We start from the raw sequence: 22,010 nt of genomic DNA on the forward strand, positions 1-22,010 counted from the left end.
AAACAAGGCAAAATCAAAGCCAAATTAGGAGACTGAAATAAATGCCAAAATTCTTTAACACACAAACAATAAGCAAGGAATAAACATACTACTGGAGACAATCACCAAACCACAAAGGTCAGATCGTAAGAGAGACAGAGTGAGTCAGCTTTGTATTGCTGTGATCAAAACAGCTAACAAGAAGAAGATAGAGGAGGAAAAGCTTGTTTTAGCTCACAGTTCCAGAGGTTTAGTCTACAGTCAGCCATGTCCATTGCTCTGGGTCCAAAGTAAGTCAGCCCAAGTGAGCCTTTAGGTTACAGCTCTCATAATCAAATCATTTCCCCCCTGAATATTCCTCATTAGCATAAATTTTGGGGGACACCTCACATCCATACTGTAGCAGGGAGGAAGACCAAAAGTAACTATAATAAAATAAAGCTCAGGTTGCACAATGGTTGTAGCAAGACCTTACCTACCAACAATCACCTCAAAGGTAGATGAATTAAATTCTCCAATTAAAATGCACTCACTAGATTTGCATGAGCTATTTGCACATTGCTTCATGTCTATGGCTTTGCCTACTGCTAGGCTAATGGAAGAACTTTGAGCTTAGCTATGTATGCTAAGGTGCTCGGAAGGTCAGCTATGATAACTGTACCTCAACTTACAGTGGAGTTTCATCCCACAGCTACATTGTAAGTTGAGGAACATCCGTATTTAAAAGCCTGGCATTCAGAACACAGTGAAAATTGAAAGAATGCTGCAATTGGAAAAATCATATTAAAAATGAATAAAGAACTCCTACAACTCAGTATTAAAGCACTAAAAGACATCAAAAATATGAAAATTATTTGAATAAACATTTGTCATGAAAAGGCATATAAATGGACGACAACTGCATAAGCTGCACTCAACAACACTAATCAGGAAACTGCCAGTCGAAGCTCATGTGATGTCACCACGTGCCTGTTAGGATGTTGTTGTTCATTGCTATAACCTGAGGCTGTACAATGCAGGATGAAGAAGTTTATTTAGCTCATAGTTTTAGAGGCTGCAAGTCCAAGATCAGTTCTTCCCACAGGATTGTCCTCTGCTAAGGGCCTCATGGTGGATGGCATTACGGCAGGAACCCAGAAGAAATCACATGAGAGAGAGAAAGGCAGAGAGTGGGAGGGTCCTATCCTTCTCTGTTCATAACAATGCAATATCACACACACAAAAATAAAAACTCATTCTAGGAGACCATCATCCCTTCCAGGACCAGTGCCTAAGTGACCCAATTGCCTTTCATCAGGCTCCATCTCCTAAAGGTTCCACCACCTCCAACATCAACACCTGAGGACCTCAGTCCAAACAGGTGGGCTGTTGGATGCATGATCAAAGCATATTCAAACCATAGCACTCAACCCTGGCCTGCAGAGCCTATCCTGCCTCACAATGAAAACTGCATTTATGTGAAGCCCAGTCTCAAAATCTTGATTTTGTGGTGGGGAGTGGGCCCACAGGGCCTTGGGCAGCACCACACCCACAGCTTTGCTGTCTGAAATCCCAAGAAGATGCTCCCTGAGGCTTTGCACTGACACTTGGGACTTCCCAGGTCTGCGAGTGCATGCTGCTAGTGGCCTTACTCAAGCTCAGTCCTGGTGATGGCCCCATCCCCATTGATATAACAGGCATCACCGCACTGGGTGATCTCAAGGACACTTCCTCCTGCAGCCAACGTTAGCCTGGCATCCCAGGTTGCCCTTCAGAATCTTACTTAAAGCTGCCATGACTCTATCGTTGGTGCCTACACAACCAGCATCATGTAGATGCCACTTGAGTTCTACTGTCAGTATGACCAGGACCTGGGTGTACTTGTGCCCTGGAAGTAGCCATGGAGTGCTTTACCAGAAAGTAGGAAGCACAATTCTGAAAAGGGCCTGGGCAGCCAGCCCGTGGAGATCACCAGGTGCCTTCTCTGAGACACACTCCCTTTCAGGCCTCTGCTCCTATGGAGAGGGCCAGCCCTGCCAACCTCTGCGCTGCCTTCCATGATGTTTCCTTATTGTCTTCTTGTTAGCACAGCATTCCCTTTCATCTGCACAAATCGCTTCAGCAAGTGATTGCTCACTGACCTTTCCTTCATTTTATTCTCCTGGAAAGTTCTTTATTTTTTCTCTAGCCAGGCTATAAATGTTTTTTTTTTGTTTGTTTGTTTGTTTTTTGTTTTTTTGTTTTTTTTTTTTTTTTTTTTGCAGGGGAAGTGTACCAGGGATTGAACTCAGGGGCACTCGACCACTGAGCCGCAAGGTGCAGGTGGCCTGAGCCAGAAATACCTGTAACCACGGGAGGTCAAACTCATGCATGCTCCTCAAGGTTAGAGGCAAGGTGGGGGTTCATCTCCTGGAGCAGTGCCAGGGAAGACCCCTCACAGGGATGCTGGGGACTGGACATCTGTGCTGTCCTTGCACTTCTGCACACAGCTCCTGACCACACTGACATTGGAGGTGATGGCCTCGCACTGCACAAATAAAAATGTGATGGCCATTTTTTATTATTATTTTATTATTTATTATTATTAAAATATATTGAAAAAGCAAATACATGGAGCTCTAAAAACAAAATTAAAACAAAAATAAAACTAAATGGCCAAGCATAAAAAAAATGTTCAACATCTTCAGGAATCATAAAAATGCATATTAAAACTTCACTGAGAGTCCATCCTACTCCAGTTAAAAGGGCAAGCATCATGAACACACATAATCATAAATGCTGACAAGGATATGGGGGTAAATAAACTCATATACACTGTTGGTGATATTGTACTTTAGTACAGTCACTCTGGAAATCCATGTGGAAGTTCTTCTAATCACTAGGCATGGAAGCATCATCTGACCCAGCTATACTACTAGTCAGTATTTATCCCAAAAACTTAAATTCAACATGCTATAGCAATACATGCATATCCATGTTTACAGCTGTGGAATTCACAATAGCCGAACTATGGCACTAGCGTAGATGTCCGTCAACAGATGAATGTGTGGTGCATATATACAAAGAGTCTTATTCAACTATAAAGAAGAATTAAGTTATGTCAATTTCAAGAAAATAGATAGGTGTTGCGTCTCACAACTAAACCAATCTGGGTCACTCCAAGTGAATTTGAGGAATAAATAAAGACACAGGCTCAGAAAGTACCTTTTCTTTGGGTTCACTGACCACTCCTCAGCTGCAGCTCCCACAGGGGAGCAAGGCAGGCAAGAAAGAGAGTGAAGAGCATATGCTGAACCCTTTCATTGGGGAGAAGCCATTCAAATGAGGCAAGGAGTAGGATTACAAATAGGTAAGTGTAACTCAACCCTAGCAAGGTGTCGCCTACACCTGGAGCCTTGCCTTGTTTTCTTAGCAGGAGCAATGCCCAAGTTACTGCGACCTGGCACTGCCGTGCAGGACTGAAGACAGTAATTGGTCAGAACCCGGTGCATCAGGACTTAAAGGCATCTGCATCCAGGGCAGCTCCAAACTTATTCTCCCTTTCTTAATATATTTTTTTTTTTGAAAAAAGGCAACTATAGAATTATATATTTTAGTCACTGGATTCTTGGTCCAAGGTTGTCATGATCTACTATTGAAACACAAAAAGAATTAGTAGAAAACATATCATTTCAATAACATAACTTTGGAAGATCTAGGTTATTATTATTATTCTGTCAAATACTCATCAGAAGATTCTTAATCATTTCCCAATTTTATTGGGAAGCATTGTGTTTGACCATAGTAACATAGACATTTTTATTTGGCATGACATTCAAGCCTTTCCACAAACCATAGAGCAGAGGGCTCATTCACATTATTCATTACAATGGTTTGTAGAGGATTTTAACTTAGTTTCAATTCTTCCATCAGGACTTATCTGACTATGAGGGATCTTGGAGGTAATTTAAGTAAAATTATTTTTTAAAAATCACATATTGTTTTAAAACATAGCCACAAATGCTGTATTGTAGGAACAATGAATAATGTTTTAAGTATTCACTTCAAGGATCATGAAATCAAGAGCTTGCCTAGGTCTGGTTAATTGGCATGCACCTGTTTCAAAGCCTGAATGTTAACTTCTGCATGCTAGCTGGCAATAGGATGAAGGAAAGTTGATGAAGGATCAATGTCCTTTCCACTACTGTAACTAGGGATGGAATGAGGCAAGTTGTACCTTTTATAAGCTACAGGATTTTTTAACCATCCTTTCTCTCAATTATCACATTAAGGAGTCTTTTAGGTCAGTAATGTAAAAATTCTGGAGGCAGAAGCACCAGACATTCTGTTGGATGCCATCTCACTGAGGGTTAAGGCTTCTGCAATTATCCTTGTCAATTCTAGGAGACCAGTCTGTAAATGCCTGGCCTATATAGGAAGTTTCTATTTCAATAGTCATTCTATTTTGACAATTGTCCAGATATATAGTCTTAATTTCTAAGGACCAGCATGATTGGCTGGCTTAGTTTTCTCATATGCTGTCTTTTTCTCAAAAGATACTCCCAGACAGCCTGTTTACACAGGATCAACATATAGGTGTAACTGACCATTACAGTCAGGACAATTAATCTGATTATATAGGTGGACTTTCCAGTCCACAGCACAAAACATATTAAAGGTGGACCTGAGAAATGGGCCTATAGAAGTTTGATCCTAATTTTTACTTACCTGACAAGCTCATGAAGCTGCATGGATGTAAACTCCGCAGTTGGGAGATTTACTTTTCTGTGTCAGGGTTTTAACCTTTCCATAATAACCAGGTTAAACTCTATTTTTGAAATTTCATTTAATATACTGAATCATGTTCAGCAGCAGTAAGACTCAATACTACAATTAAGAAAAATTTTTAAAAATATTTTGTAAGATTTATTGTGACCCTGTGGGGTCCTGTTTCTCCCTGTTTTAATATATTAGCATTGAATGAAATGCTGACATATATCATAATATCATTAGTATAAATTATTGACAATAGTACAAGTATTTAAATGATAAAGATTTATTATCTTCAGCTGGTCGTGAGACTTGACAAAAGTCAATTTAGGGGGTATGGTAAATAGAAATTTAGCATTTACTAAATGTATGACTTGATTTTGACTTTAACAGAATTATCAAAAATGAAGAATACAATAAGTTGTATACAAAAATTTATATTTTGAAATTAGCTCTAGATTAACTTAATCAATTATCTTAATTTGGAATAAAGGTAGAGACAGAGTTTTTAAATTAGGAGTGGTGGTGGTCTTTACTAGGGGCATGAGAAATTATGTAAACATCTATCCAAAATAGAAAGTCAAATGCTAAATAAGCCTAGAGAAGATATTTTGTTTTTACCATTACTAAAAAATGAAATAGAGAAAAGAAATGAATAGTCTTTTATCTATGAATCTAAAAAAAAAGCTGTCATTATCATTATCAAACTTAGTGTAGACTTAAGTATGGAGGGTTAGTATCTCAAATATTAATAGTTAAAAATAAGTCAATAGTGTGATTTAAGACAATGACCTAATTTAGAATTTGTATGAAACTGAACTAGCAATGACATCTTGAGGAATTATTGTCAAAACAATTGTGTATAAAGAAACATATGCATGAACATCTTTAATAACTCCACTTAATGTAGCAAAATTAGCTCCAGTAACCATGCATAATCCATGACTTTACTAATTTCAAAAATATTAATGTATATAGGGTATCATCTCAGAGCACTAAAATTGAAAAAAGCTCTATTATGTTAAATTTATTACTAAAATTAGTCATTGGCTATGGAGCTGATTTATTTATGGCTGTCTAATATTTTAGGAGTAACTATTTTTAGGGCTATTTTCCACAGTGACAAACTGTTGACAGGGCTTGACTTAAGACTCCATTTTAATGTTTAGAGGCTCTCAAAAGCTGTTTTTAATTAGAAGAAGAGTAAAATTTTTAACTAAGAATCTTATTTTTCTTGTGGTAAGATTACAACTTTAATCTCTTTTTGTCTGTATGTTTGCCTTTATTTTTCTTCTTCACTTGGGCTCCATTTAACTATGGTACAACACCTAAACTTGGCTAGAATTATGTAAATCCTTTGTAATATTGATGGCTAACTGGACAATAGACTCATCTTTTGAAAATAGGTGGCCCCTTATAAGTTTAGGTTCTGTATTGTCCCTTTAAGTATCTCTATGAAAATAGTAGAATTTTTCTAAAGGCTTACTAAAATTCTTTTTTAGGCATTTTGTTTATATGTTGGATATCTGTTTTGGAGGGTTGTCTGTACTTCAGTTAGACTATCAGATTTGTCCCTATTCTGTGTTACTGGGACATGGTTAAGATAAATCTCCCTTAAATCTAGTTTTAAAATTGCCTTCTATTTCAAAATTTAGCTAAGTAATAGCATAATATTTCTCTAGGTAAGATTAGACATTTGGCATAAATTTTGAAATAATACATGAATTTGGATTTCTTGAAAATCTCCCTGAATTTGTTTTGGTCTATATTAAGTTTGAAAAGTTCCCTTCGATCTTTCTTTCTAGTAGGCAATTTTTAAGGCCTTCTTTGATGATAGAGTTGAGGCTAGATAAGAAAATGAGATACCATTTGATTATTGTAATCTCCCAGTATATAGACTAGTTGATTCATTCTAACAATTCAAAAAGATCCCTCAATCTCTTTTTGAGAGAAGGTCTCAAAATATCTCCATATCTCAGAATATTATCCTTTAAATAGGTGTCTCTTAATTGTCTTTTTAAAAATATGATTAAGGTTACTTCCCATTGTAGGGAGTAGTATATGAGTCTTACTATATTATTTATGGATAATAGGTCCAGTCAGAGAACTTATATAATACCAATGAATTTCCATCAAAGTTTGCAACTTTTATTGTTCAAAACTAATGTGCAACATTAATTTGGAGAACACCCATCCTAATTAAATGTTCTTCAAAATCCCATAAACATCCAACAAATACAAGTAATATGCAAGAATCAAATTTAGTCTCCAAGGAGAAAAGTCAAAGTTAGAATTTAGTCAGCACTTTAAAACATTGATTGTTTAATTAAGGATGTGAATTTATTCACTAAAATTAATTCTTAAACATTAAGAATCACTAGGTAAATAAAAACCTTAGTTAAAGGAAATAAACTTAACATTTTAATAAGTCTTTATTATGTCAAAATATGGATAAAATCTTAGCTCACATCAACATAATAAGGTCAGGGAAATAGCCTAAAATATACTAGAATTGATTAGTTTATATTTACAGTCAGTCCAGTTATACATAAATCAGTTTCTCAATTATTTTAAATTTCTCTATTATCTGTCTAGATAATAGATAATGATGTAAGGATTTCCTTATGTAGAAAAATCTAGAATATAACAACCTTATATTTCCCAAAGAGGATTTCTTTCCTCTTTGTAGGACCTCCAATTTATGTTTCCTCTCTGTGGAAGTATCTTCTTTTCGTTTAGAATTCTTTCTTTTGGTTATAATTTGGAAGAATTTCTATAAGTCTTAGAATCTAAACAAATTATTGTACCTTGATATGAAAAAAAAATCTCAATGAAAATATATTGAAATATGGATATTTCTGTAGACAAAATTATATTTGTTTATTATCTTATCAAAGTTTGTACAATAATTTGAGAATTAGAGATTACTTGATAGTGATATTATCTCTTGAAAGAAAAAATTTTTATAGTGAAATACATTTCTCAAATATCTGTAACTATAAAAAGCAGAGCATTCGATAAATGCCTGTATAAGGAATATAAATTATGTGTTTTCTGTTGAAAGAAAATTATAAGAAGCAAATACATATATATTAATTTAATAAATAGACATATATGTTAAATATTCTATGAATTAAGGACTACAGATTATTCAAATAACTGAGAAAATATTCATTAAGAATAAAATCATAGCTTATAATTATGTAAACCTTATGAAGCCATGTGTTTTTTTTTTTTTTTTTTTTTTTTTTTTTTTTAATATTTGGATCCATTTTAGCTTGCTTTTAACTAGAGGTACACTCTTAACTCTATGTGACATCACAAAATTTCTGTGCACATATCTGTTCATATTCTGTATTTACATAGTTAGAGAACAAGAAGAATAAGGTCAAACCATCATGAGTGGTTTTTGAGAAAAACTATCTCAGATTGCCCATCTTTTATTATCTCCTGAAGACCAAAGGTATTCTTATAATCCTTAAATAAAACACAAGCAAACATATACATCACTCATAAATGTAACGTTATCTTTGCAATTTCTCTTAATAATACAGCTATAAAGAATTTCTAAAGGAACCAGTCAAAGGACAAAAATCAGATTATTTAACTTTGAGTACACATTAGGATTAGGGCAGCAATGTAGAAGTCTGTGAACCATATTTTGTCTGAAAAGGAAATCTTTTTTTAGTGCAAAGGTATTAAATAGGATTGGAGAATAGCATATTCAGTGAAATAATTCAGCCTCAGAGAGTCAAAGTGTGTGTTCTCTCTCCTGTGGAAGCTAGAGAGGAAAATGTAAAACAAAACAAAACAAAAGGGATCTCATAGAAATAGAAGGGATACCAGTAGACTAGAGGAAGGCAATTAGGGAGAGGGAAGAAGGGAGGGTAAAGGGTGGTACTGGGGAAAGAAATGAAGCAAATCATAATATGTGTATGTACAAACATGTCACAGTGAATCCCAACATTGTGTATTATTATAATGCACCAATAAAAAATGTCTCCACAAGCAAACCAATCAAAAACAGAAAACAAAAATCAAAGTCTGGAAAAAGATATTAGAGTCCGTTTCCTTGGTGCTGGGAGGGATTTTACCATATCATAATGACTTCTGTGTATCTCTTCTCTTTCCTTATTCGGTCCTTTAACATGTAAAAGAATGACTCAACTTGATCAAAGTCCACTTGCATGACACTTTACTTTCATTTCCAGTATTCAGTGATGTTGTAAGTTGGTTTTCTGTTTAGCAATTGTTTATGGAGAGGGATGTAGGTACTGCATCTCAGGACTGTGCTCTGTGACAGTCCCACAGGCACTGGGACCTTCCAGCTAGGATGCAGTTCTTCTGTGTGGGCAGCTGGACATGCTTGCTCTCCCTCCTTCTTCCCTGGCCAGGTGCAGGTGAGTGAGAAGGAGGAAGACTGCTTTCCTTTACACTGGAGACTTGTTGAGAGGACATCTTATTCCATACTACAATTCCAGGCCTCAGTTATTTCTTGTTTTTGACAACTAAAGATCTTAGGGCTATTCTCAAGTTTCTGTCTTTAATTCTATTTTGGGAGGTACTTTTTCTTTTCTATTTTATCTTTGACTTATGTTCACACAACATGCAAAATATCTGGTTGACAGCCATCAATTTCTAGAAAATACTTGACCTCCAATTTCCAGAACGATAAAATAATATAATTTATAAAAAGATGATTATAACGTATAAATAATAAAAAAATTGATATTTTAGATTTTTTTCCAGTCTTTCACTTTCTGTGCATATTCATTTTTAAAGTGAGTTTCTTATAGCCAGCAAATGTTGGTCTTGTTTTTATAGCCATTCAGTCATTATCTTTTAGTTGGAGCATTTAGTCTACTTAAATTCAAGGTTAGTTTTTAAAAATAATGTGTTATGCCTGCACTTTTAAAATCATCTTCTTCTTCTCCTTCTTCTCCTCCTCCTCCTCCTCCTCCTCCTCCTCCTCCTCCTCCTCCTCCTCCTCCTCCTCCTTCTTCTTCTTCTTCTTCTTCTTCTTCTTCTTCTTCTTCTTTTGCAAATATTCTTTGTTTTTCCTTCTCATTCATCTCTGGGATTTGAGGTTTTACTATATTGGTAACTTTACTGTTTCAATGGGGTTTATTTTGTTGAGGTTGGATCTTTGTTCTACTTCTCTTCTGTGTACCTAACTGTCTAGGGATTTTTATATTTCACATGCTTTCACTATGTTTATCATCTTTCTTTCATTTTCGTTTGTAGGAGATTTTTAGGCATGGTTTGTTAGCTATGTGGTTTTCACATGGGCAAGAGAAAGAAGGGATCAGACCAAAGCAAGATCAAAATCCAGATGGCAAACCCTAAATCCTTTAGGCATCCAGGGCACATGGGGGCAGTGTGTGGAGTCCAAAGGGCTTGGCAAGCTGTGTGACCTTGCCAGTTGTATCCCACATGATCACTGTATTGGGCTGATTCTTTTTATTGCCTGGTGCTTTTATTGACTAACATCCCAAATTCCTGGCATCTCCAACTTCCTGTGGTCAACATAACAACTTTGGTGTCCCTCCTTATTCTCACCAGTTAACACATTAACCCTTCAGGGAAGCTGAGACTGTCCCACCCAGCCTGGCTTATTGGTCTCCCTTTTAAATCTCAGTGGAAACCCCCATGATCCCATAGATTTTGCATTCTCCATTCCTCCAGAACCAGCACCCCATAAACGATGCCAAGAACTGCTGCCAGCTCAAGCATTAGCTGGACCCACTGGGACTATGGCTGCAGTGACTTCTGAATTCCTAGTTAGTTGAGCATGCTGACATGAATCCTGGGGAAAGCGGTTTCCTAGATGGTCCTTTTGGAACAGGGTATTCCTGCCTCTTTTCTCAAAGCAGTCTTTCAAGTGAGTTTGTTCTTTGACATCATTGAGTTTGTGTTGTGTGTTGTCTGTACAATTCTTGATACCCTGGAGACATCTTTCCAAGTGTCCCTATGAGAAGCACTTGTATTTTTTTTATAGACACTGATCTCTTCAGCAATCACATCCTCCTTGGTCACAAACTTAAACATGTTCCCTTTCTGCCCCAATTGAAAGTTTTTCAAATCTTTCTGCTCTGCCTTTGGCTCCCAGAATTGAACCTGGCTAAAAACTGCCAACAATACCCTGTCATTGCCTTAGTGCTGTGAGCTGTAAATTCTCTCTCCTGGATCAATGATTCCATCATATTTAAACTCAACCTCACACATAGTCTCTGAGCATGGGTAAAATTTAGACAGGTTATTTTCTGGAATGTAACAGATGTGACTGCTAATCCAATTCCCCACAGCGTGCTCATTCCCAGACATGAATTGGTGTGAACATACTTTATATACAGAGATATGAAAAAATTGTTCTCTATGTGTGTAATAAGAATTTAAATGCATTCTGCAGTCATGTATTTAAAAAATAAAGTCAATTAAAAATAAACATAGATATGTACATTAAAAAAAAAGCCTAATGAATGAAGTCTTTATTGTCCATATGCCTATTGGCATTTCAATCTTCCGAGCTCCTATCAGAAGAGTCCTTCATTAAGTTCCACTTTCAACATTATAGGACTTCTATAGAAACTTTCAACCTTTTCCAAACTTCTTCCAACAACCAATTTCAAAGGATTTTGGACTATGTGTTGAGGTATAGTCACAGCAATAACTCCCTTCTCAGTACCTATTTTCTGAGTTCATTTTTTAATTTATTTACTGTTTTTCTGAGTTAGTTCATTTTTTAATTTATTTGCTGTTATAAGATGCCTGAGAAAATCAACTTATGAGAAGGAAGATTTTTTTTTTTGACTCATGGTTTCAGAGGTTTCAGTTCATGGTCAGCCAGTTCCATTGAATGGGCTGGTGGTGAGGCAGAGACCCACAGCAGAGAGGGCATTAATTGCTACTCAATTAATGGCAGCAAGAAAGCAGAGTGAGAGCAAGAGGCTGAAGACAGGATAGAACCACTCCCTTCAACTAGGTGCCAGCTCCTATAGTTTCTGTTACCTCCCTATAGCACCACCATCTTGGGACCAAGTCTTTAATACATGAGCTTTTGGGTGCCATTGGGGATTCAAATTTTAACAAGCACCACAACAGATGCTACAGGTGTAAAATTCTTCAGCTCATGTGATTATCCAAGTGTGAAATTCCCTGCCTGACCTCATTGGATGGATTATCATCAAAATACAGGTGCACTAAAAATGTTCTATAAAATTAGCTTCAGGCTATGTGCCACACTCTATGCAAAGGCTCTATTATTTTTCTTGATCACTTTCAGGGCAGTTCCTTGTGATTGGACCAAGCTCACCCATCATTGTCATGGTGGGAGAAGAGGCCATGTTTTCCTGTCACCTCAGCCCTTCCATGGATGCTCAGAACATGGAGGTGACATGGCGCCATACAAACAAATCAGGCCTGGTACATAACTATAGGAATTCCCAGGACAAGGACCAGCAGCACCCAGAGAACCAAGGGAGGGCAGAGATCCTGAGGGAGAACATCACCAGGAGTCAAGTGGCCCTGAGGATCCGCAACATCCATCCTGCAGATGAAGGCGACTACAGATGTTTCTTTTTAAGCTCCACCTACCACAATGAAGCACATTTCAAAGTGTTGGTCACAGGTGAACTTCTCTGGAATGAAAACTCTTTATATTCTGTATAACGTTAACTCTGTTTTTTTGTTCTGCCTATACTTTGCTAGGATAAATACTGGGTTTAGTGGACAGTGGAGGTTTAGTCTAGGCAAATCCTATGACGGAATTTCAAGAGTGTTAAAGAGGAAGAAAACATCTGACCAGTCTATTCCAATGGTCTCAGGCTGTAAGAGAAATATAGTCGCAACCCTTTTCTTTGTCAACATAATTAAGAAGAGGAGAAAGGAGAGAATCTAGTATATCTCATTCTTTCATTCACCTTCCTTCCTTCCTTCCTCTCCTCTTCCTCCTCCTCCTCCTCCTCCTCCTCCTCCTCCTCCTCCTCCTCCTTCTTCTTCTTCTTCTCTCTCTCTCTCTCTCTCTCTCTCTCTCTCTCTCTCTCTCTCTCTCTCCTTTCCTTTCCTTTCTTCTCCCTCTCTTTTTTCTTTCCTTTCTTCTAGGGATTGAACCCAGGCTCTCAATCATGCTGGGCACATGGGCACATTTTCTGTCACTGAGCTCCATCCCAGCCATGATATTTCCGAGGAGTCCCAGAAGCACATCTTAGTCTAAGATATCACTCTAGTTTCTAAAATCCAGAAGGAGATGGAAGGAGACAGGAAAGATCAGATGCACCGACCATCAGGAATTGCTCTTCCCCAGTCCAACATGGTTGTTTCCATCTTCCTATGACACTCTTGTCTGCTTGGATCCCTGCACTGAGCTCGTGTCAGATCCCAGCTCTGCCCAGACACTGCGCCCACAGCACTGCCAGTTCTGCCAGGGTGAGCAGGTGTGGAGGGGTCCAGGCTTCAGGCTCACACTGAGTTTGAACAGCTTTGCCCCTGCTCTTGTCATGGGACCTTGTGACAATCTCAGGCAATAAGTTTCTCCATTGCTATCCTCACAATTGGCCTTCAGAGAGGACTACCCAGTCTGTCACAGGGAGCCCAAGAGGAGGAGATCTCTTCCTGCAGTGTGCCTTGACAGGCCATGTCCTTGCCCTATATTCAGTGACAGTTTTGGACAGGCCATGAGCACCCCTGAACTCACGCTTGCACAGTGAAAGGTGGGTACTTATTGATTCTTCCCAAATTAAAGAAGACTAGGAGAAAGAATTACTGACCAGTTGAAAACAGATTTTTCTGCTAAATTTTCTCCTAACTTGACAACTTTATGCACATATATCCTGAAAACATTTCCAGGGTGAAGACATCCAAACTCAAGGTGTCATCCTCCTGTAATCCAACAGAGAGGCCTGTGCCTTCCAACTTCCAGACACTTCCTGCACTGTGACCACGCCATTCTAAGATCTGCTTCCATCTCGCCATGCCATCTTGGCTCTGTGCGAATGTCCCACCTTTCCAATACGACCTATGTAGACTCATTTTTAGGAATTACATCTAAAACGGCACTATTTCCACTCACAGCAACCTTCACAGGCACTGGGTTTAGGACTTGAACATATCCTCTGAGGAACATGATTCAGCCCACAAAAGTGATTGTTTAATACCAGTAAATTTACTTTAGTTTTTGTTAGACACTGTGATGGTTTGGATAAGTTAGTGTTAGTACACACTAAGCTGCAAAACACTATGCACAAGTGACAGCTGCTTGTCATCCCAAATCTTGGGAGGAGGGACAAAGGCAGGAGGAGTGGGTCTCACTGTGTGTGTCCACCTCCGTTTACTCCTGATCCTCAGCCTTCCCCCAGTGCAGCCTTCATCTTCACATTGGGAGATGAGTCACTGCTGCTCTTGCACCCCTGTCCTTGAAGAGAGAGAGAGTGAGGGAAGGATGAGCCAGTTCCTATGGCAACGTGATTACCAAGACACACAGATGATGTCCAGGGACAGCACTCTGGCCAGCCTCTAGGACACTCCCAACAGCAAGGGCACTGAGACAGGCAGCCCCCCTCTGAGCAGGTATATCCATTGATGCAGTTCAGAGGGGGAAGCTACTAATCGGGGGGGTGCATAGACATCTTTCAAGGTTCCTTTGCCACAGTGGCTAGTGTCTGCCATATTGGCCCAAGGCCATACGAAGTTCAATCTGAGGTAGTTGTATAGGAGAAGGGTGATAGAAATTATGTGGACAACTTGCAACTGACATCTGAAGCCACCAGCTCATGTGTGTCCACTGGCTGCAAATAGACTAATGGGTTTTACTAACTACATGTAGTTCTCAAAGGGGAACAACGGAAAGAAACACAGCAGGAAGGGACCTGGTAGGAACTGAAGTACTCTAGTAAAGGCCAAATTGCGGTCTTAATCTGTTCCTCCTCCAAACCCTTTGTGTGACTTTACCCCATTGTCACAAAAACAAAACACACAAACAAAACACAGAGTTGAGGTTCACAGAGGTTAACGAGCAATCGCAGTTTCACTGGTCCATGTGAAACAGCTGGACATTTCTGGAACAGTGTGCTCTCTCTGCCTCCTTCCCTCTCCAGGCACGGGCATGGCTCCTCGTGTTCACGTGGAACCTGACACAGCCTGGGGCATCAGGCTGACCTGCACATCCACGGGGTGGTACCCCGAGCCCCAGGTGCAGTGGAAGGGCAGGCAGGGACTGCACTTCACACAAGACTATGAGACAGTGAGAATGGAAGAGCCTGGCACGTTTCAGGTGCAGGCATCCATCACAGTGGACGAGAGGTCAACAGGAAACTTGTCCTGTGTTGTAAGGAACCCACTCCTCGGCGAGCAGAAGGAAGCACATGTGTCTCTGGCAGGTGAGTTCCCTCCACAGTCCACGCTGTCCTTGCAGCTGATCAGGTGTGACGAGCAAAGACCTGGGCAGTCACCTGGGCCAGGTTCTGGTCCATTCCTCTGTGACTTCCATGTGAGGAGTCTTAGTGAAAACATATCTCATCCTCAGCTCCCATTTATTGGCAAAGAAATGATTTTACTTATGAAAATGAATTTACGGATATGCAAAAGCCTTCAAAGCCCATGCAACATGGGAGAGAATCTCCCAGATTCTCCTCAAGATGTTCTTTAACTATTGCCCAGGAGAAAATCATTCAGAACACTTTAACATTTTGTTCTGCCACCGACTAATTAATGTGAATCCTGGCAGTGCTACCCACCATCTCTGGGATCTTGGACGGGTACTGACCTTCCCTGCCAGTTCCCAAAGGAGAAATAGGGCTCCTGATGGTGTGCGCGCCATGAGAAGGCTGAGGAGTGACTGATGGAACTCACCTGGGCAGCACAGAGCCAGAGTGGGCATTCCACAAGAGTTGGTCCCGACTACTCTCCTGCGGCTCTCTGTCCCTCTGCCCAGTCAGGGCATGACAGTGACTCAGGTCCACAGGCTCTTCCTCTCGTCTGCCTTCTCATGACCTCCGTTTCAACTCTGCACTTCCTTCCTTTCTCTGTCCCGCCCCGACCACAGGGTACCCCACACTCCTGTCCTCTGGGAGCCTTCACCAAGCTTCCCCACTGGTCCTTCAAGTCCCAGCGCAGGGACCTGTCCTCCAGGAATCCACTCCAGCCCCTGTGCATTGCAGTCCCCCTGTTGACTCTTACACCATGGTGGACTGCATCCCACTGGCTGAGGTAGTGTGGCACCCAGGGGGACTTGTGTCTTAATTCTCCTGTCCCCATCACTTCCCAAGGGCTCAGCTCAGGTGTGGCACTGCCTGTTCACTGATGAAGGCTCCTAAGAATCCCATCAACTAAAATGCCCTTTCTCGGGTGCTTCAGTTCAAGCACCCACATTTGTTTGACATAATGGAAGAAAATTCCAGGTTCAAAAGGAGAATGTGACAAAAGCATATATCAGAGCAGTAGAGTTGTATTTTCTGGTGTTTTTTTTTTTAATTGCAATTTCAGTAAAGCAAAATTAAAGAAGGAAAAATTAACCAAGTCTCCCAGTTAGAGTTTCATAGTGAAGAAAGCAGCTGAGGCAGCTCACTGTGAGCGGGAAGTGAGAGAGGCAAACTCACCAATGCTCAGGTAATCATACTAGAGCTCTCTTCAAAAAAAATGGAAGATGAAAATTTAAAAAGTGTCTTCAGATAATAGTAAAAATGCTTCTATATGGAACTTAAAATCATTGATAATAACTAAAAGTCATTGATTGATTAGATCGAAAGCATCTTATTGACATGAGTGCAATTCCTGAGTGAGGAGGTCTTCGGGACCAATTTTCAGGGAAGGTTATTGCAGACAGGTGTGGATGGCCCGGCCAGGGCTGCTTATTTAAAGGACCAGTGGTCATTCCTCTCAGAAGGATTCCTGGGCATGTAAGGGTTTTGTCTCTGGGACTTGGTCCATGCGACCTATTGGATTTACCCTCTGAAAGGATCAAACTTCCTCATTTGCCCTCAGAGGAGCTCCCCCTACCCCTCAGCAACATGTTGTTGGGCTCACTCATGTGCATACATGTGTGAAAACAACCAGGTAAAGAAGACTTGGCCACATCAGGGCTTGCGAGGAAGGAGAAAGGAGATCCACATGGAAGGAGAAAACTGTGTTCTATTAGTAACATTTTATTATAAAATAATTACATGTCACAAATATAATCGTAAGCACTATTAAATCTAGATGATACCCTGTGTTGATTTATCATAACATGTTGGACATGTCTCAACATCTTCATAATCCCTTACATGACCTCTGGTCTCTGCCCCATGCTGTGAAGGAGGAACACCTTCAGGATTCCTGATTCCCTGGAGTGGAGCAGAGGGCAGGGGTGCTCAGAGTCTCTGAGCTCCTCCTGTCTGGAGAAGGCTCCTGGAGAGTCACCCCACAGCCAGGTCCCCTGCTGTCCAGCTGGACTCCAGTCTGATGATTGTGTGTTTCAGGTGCCTTGTTTCCCAAGGACTGGTCCTGGACGATGGGGCTGTGTGTGTTCCTGGTCCTCCTGGAAGTCAGCCTGGTGGTCACCTGTGCTCTGCTGATGCGGGCCAGAAGAGCCAAAAGTAACAGGGAAGTGTGTGGGGAGGGGTGGCTCAGGTTCCTGGGAAGCAGAGGGCACTAGTCACCACAAGTCAGGAGTGGACTGTGGGTCCCCTGCATCACTGAGAACTGGCAGGAAACACCGTAAAAAGGAAGAGTTAGTCCATCATCACCTTATCGCCTCGCATAGTTACCAGAACATGAAGTTTGGGGGTCAAGATCAGCTCTTTCATAAAAACAGCATATATGCTTAGAACTTTTGTGGTCTACCCTTAAATTGGTAGATTTGGAGACCAGTTTATTTATTGAGGTATTCATTAGTGTGCCCAGGGATGATGAAATGCTCTGTGCATGTCCTGGGATGGAAACCCTGGCTTATCACAGTCATATACCCTCCTGAAATGGCAATGGGAGGGCCCTACTGCTGCTTTCTGTGTGTCCTGGGGACTCATGGAAGACTGCGGTTGACAATGAGCACCAAGACTACCAGTGACCACTGTCACCCAGGGCCTGGCCTGCCTGAGGCACCACCCCTCTCCAGGGTAGCTTCTCTCCAAGCAGAGCCACTCACTAGGGTCACCTGTTCTGCTGCCTCTAACTTCTGAGTGTTTCTTGGGAGTTACTTGGAGCACAGCTGAAGCCAGCCATTCCCAGCGGCTCCTGGAGGGTTGGTCTGTGATTCTGTCCAGTCCTTTTCTCAGTTGGCTGGATTAGTGTTTGCGAGTCCTGCCTGTTGAGGGTGACTCCCCTGCCAGCAGGACTTAGGAAGGGCCAGGGGGCTAATCCAAGGGAGCAAAGCCAGGGAGGGAAGAGGCGCCCTCCTGAGAAGTTGCTTGCTGCTGACTGGGGGGGGTGGTTGTCAGCATCCCAGACGCCCCAGAATTACCAGGCAGCCTCCTCTGCCCATGGGTCACAGGAAACTTTGTGAAAACAGGGCTTTTTGTCTGTTTGTTTGTTGTTTATATGGGAACTTTCCTTGTGTCAAGGCATATTTGGGTTTCTGGCTGTTAGGAAACAGCAAAAATGGGAATATACAAAGCCAAGACTGGAAGTGCATAGAACAACAGAAAAAATGGACTAATCATTTAGAATATTTGTCCAATTAATATAATATAAATTAGCCAATCTAATATAATCACACGCCACCCACTCAGAAGATTCAGTGCAAACAAGTCTCACTGATGGGTCTGTTTGTGTCTGTTGCAGGTTTGCTCAAGGAGCAGCACGGTGAGTGGGTCCAGCTGCTAGGCAGAGAGCCTTGTGCTCCATGTAGGGACAGGGCCACAGTGCAGGGCACCCTGCAGGGACCCTCAGGAGGCTGAGTGCCTGGAGAGGCTGCTTGGGTCTTGATCATGCATCTGAGGATTAATATTCAGTGGGAGATGGTGGAAGAGGGTCCTATGCCTTCAAGGTGTCCCCAGGCTACTGCAGTATAGGTGACTCACAACCACCCCCACACATCCAACAAGCCACATTGGGCTCCCTCAGGATGCAGCGCTGCTCATGCTGTTGGAGGGGCTTGGGGGGGGGGGGTTCCCTGCCTCTGACCTCTGAATCACAGTGTGGACTCACAGTTTGGAAGAATTGGCCTCCTATTTCTCTGCCAGTGACCCTGCCTTAAAGCTCTTGGCTCTCACATGTCAAGTAGGTAATTTTCAGTTCATTTTGATCACAGTCTACACTGCTGTGGGGAAATGAACCACAGAAGTTTTGGACATTTAATCTTTTAATGTCTACTTTGGGGTTTGAAAGTGAACTCCAGCAACAATATGAGAAGTCATTCATGTGTTTTCCCTCATGCAAAGATTGATAATAATATAAAAGATCAGGCAATTTTGAAGGAGAGAGGAAAGGAAAAGATTCTGAGTCTCTTTTTTTTTTCTTTTTTATTGGTGCATCACAGTGATACACAATAATGGGGATTGTTGTTACTTTTTCATACATGCACAGAGTTTCTCTTGTTTAACTAGTCGATGCCACTCTTCCTGAATGTTGTTGGATCATTATCTCCACAATATACCAAATTTTGATTACACAGAGAAGTATGTGTAATCAAAGTGCCAAATGCTGCAGTAAACTCATAAAAATACAGGAAAGGAACATGGTGCATCATTTAAAATTCAGAACACAGCCAGGTGTGGTGGCACATGCCTGTAATCCCAGTGACTGGGGAGGCTGAGGCAGTTTTGCAGTTTTGAGGCCAGCCTCAGCAACTTAGAGAGACACTAAGCAATTTAGTGAGTCCCTGTCTCGAAATAAAAAATAAAGAATGCTGGAGAAATGGCTCAATGATGAAGCATCCCTGAGTTCAATCCTCAGTACCAAAAAATGAAAACTAAAAATAGGATTTGGAGCTGAGCCTTGGCCGCCACCCAGAGCTCCACTAAAGCTGGCCTGTAGTGTGTTGCTCTGCTCCTGGGCCTGTGGCCGCCTTCCCAGCAACAGGGAGGAGAGCAGGTGCAGATGCTCGGGCAGCGCCTCCCTCTTCCTGGCCTTTGTAGGTTTCTTTCTGGCCCAGCTGGACCCTCAACCTTGTGGGGCTGGTGTTTGTGTTGTCATCAGGCTGATCCATGAAAAGCATTCAGGGACGACTCTGCAAAGCCTAGGGTTTCTTCTTGCAGCAGTCGGGGAAGGCTGGTCTCCTTAGACCCCTGCCTCAGCCTGCGAGCCCTGGCCCTGTCCATGTCTCCACTGTGCACACCCTGCAGAGAGCCAGGCTGAACTCTGCTCCACGCTGAGCTCTGCACAATAACCAAATGGGACTTACTTAGACTTAGACCAGGTGGAGTGGTACTGCTGCTGTGGGCTAGTCCAGCTGCTCTGGAGTCACTGGTAACCACCAGGCTCAGCCCACAACAGATCCATGCCTCCTGACGTGTTCCTCAGACTCCCGAAGTAGTCACCTTACCAGCAGAAAAGGATGCTTCAGGCCCACAGACTGGGAGGGGTCAGTCCACACTTGGGCAGCTGCCTTTGTGTTGGCCTGTGGCAAAGCAGCACCTCATGGCAAGACTACCCACCTGGTGGCCATGTGACGGAGGAGGGGAGGGGCCTGTCCCATATTCCCCATTGGGGCACACCCCGGGGGGCCTGAGGACCTCACTGGGCCCACCTCTTAAGGACCCACCACCACATGCCACATTGCGCCAGGCTGGCAACAAAGGCTCTACACGTGGGCTTTAGGGACACTGGGATCAATCCCAGCACCTATCTCCTGGGCGGGCCCTCATCCCCATCTAAGACGACTGGCTAGTTCTTTACTGAGACACCTTGGAAGATATTAGGCAGAAAAGCTTCCTGGGTAATTTCTCCTGACTGATTTTGAAAGTTGTGCGTTTATTTTTGCATATTATTTATCATTTTTTGTTTTTGTTTTTGTTTTATAGAGTTGTTGAAAAAACAAAGAGGTGAGCGGTGTTTGCTTTCATTTTGGCGAAAAATGTCATAGAAAAATATATTTGATCTACTAAAAACTATATTCATGATTGATTTCCATAGAATAAACTATCAATATTCTAAACTAGTCTTTATATAATTACTTATCAGCTAAAATTCATATTTGGTAGTATAATCATTTATACACTGTACAAACTTTTTCCATTTTAAATTAGTTACAGTGAGACACATTTGTTCTAACTTTTATCAGGTTTGAAAATATGTTTTTATTTTCAAAGTTCTTATTAATTTTAATATGTTTTTTGTTTTATTGGTTTATTTTCATGAATAAATGATAATTGTGTATACTTATGAGTTTTTGTTCTACCATTTCTTCTGTTTATAAACTAACTCCAGAATTTGATTAATTTTCACACTTCTTTTCTTCTAACTCTTCATTGCTATTAATCATAACTGGTGTTGTATTATGTGACAAGCTGTCAACCCACATACACAGACAGCATTTGACTTCTCCAAGGGTCTCTCGTTTCTTGGCAGAACATGTTGACTTGTACTAAGAACATGTCTTGTACTAAGACACTTGTACTAAGACATGCATAACGTTGACAGTTTCTCTGTATTCAGGGACTTTTTTTTCTTTTTTTTTTTTTTAAAGGGGAAAAATATATATATTTATTTTGTAGGCATATAATAGGCCCAAACTATTAAGGTATACAAACAGAGGTCAAGTTTACACATTTTCCCTCAGATGTGTTACTGGCATCAATAAGTGGACCAGTATCAGAGAAGATCTTCATTTTCAGAGAACTGGTTCCAATTCCTATGTATATGGTCTATTTTTTTTTCTTTCTAAAAAAAAGAATGACAGTCTGCACTACAGAAATATTCAGAATGATCACTATTCCTTTAAGCCTGTAAAATAGATGAAGCAATAAATACACTTTGCATAACTCCTCTCCTTCACAATATATACTCCTACATGAGAATGTTTTTAAAACAAAACCAATTATCAATAGTCATTTAACAACAGTCCTCTGAAACTTTAAATATCCTTGTACATGCTTTATTTCCTATGGGAGAACTGAAGATAAAAAAAAAAATCATGAATGCTTAGGACTTCCATTTAAAAGGAAAGAATTGAAATTTTGAAAAAATATTTCAAAACCCTACTGGCTACTAATTTTCAGTAATCTTGTTATCTTCTACAAAATTCTTGACCAATTGTATTCTATTATTCCCTATTTTGTTTATCAATGCAAGCCCTTCAGATTCATCACTGTGTATCTACTATACTTCAGCTGCACACAAGCTTTAGACAAAAATCTCAGAAGCATAGATAGCAAGCAATATATGTAAAAAAT

At 40.7% G+C, this 22,010-nt stretch overlaps 1 protein-coding gene across 1 annotated transcript; it reads left to right on the top strand.

Moving 5' to 3' along the window:
• Positions 1 to 1,591: 1,591 nt before the first annotated feature.
• Positions 1,592 to 20,288, top strand: LOC139705840 (butyrophilin-like protein 10). Its single transcript, XM_071612742.1, has 6 exons — positions 1,592 to 1,703; positions 11,990 to 12,334; positions 14,799 to 15,080; positions 17,160 to 17,276; positions 18,460 to 18,480; positions 20,140 to 20,288. Exons 1-6 carry the CDS (start codon positions 1,592 to 1,594, stop codon positions 20,286 to 20,288), a joined length of 1,026 nt encoding a protein of 341 aa, XP_071468843.1.
• The last annotated feature ends 1,722 nt before the right edge of the window (positions 20,289 to 22,010 follow it).

The sequence above is a fragment of the Marmota flaviventris genome, chromosome 5 (genome assembly GCF_047511675.1).
Source record: "Marmota flaviventris isolate mMarFla1 chromosome 5, mMarFla1.hap1, whole genome shotgun sequence".
In the NCBI taxonomy this organism is placed as follows: Eukaryota; Metazoa; Chordata; class Mammalia; order Rodentia; family Sciuridae; genus Marmota; species Marmota flaviventris.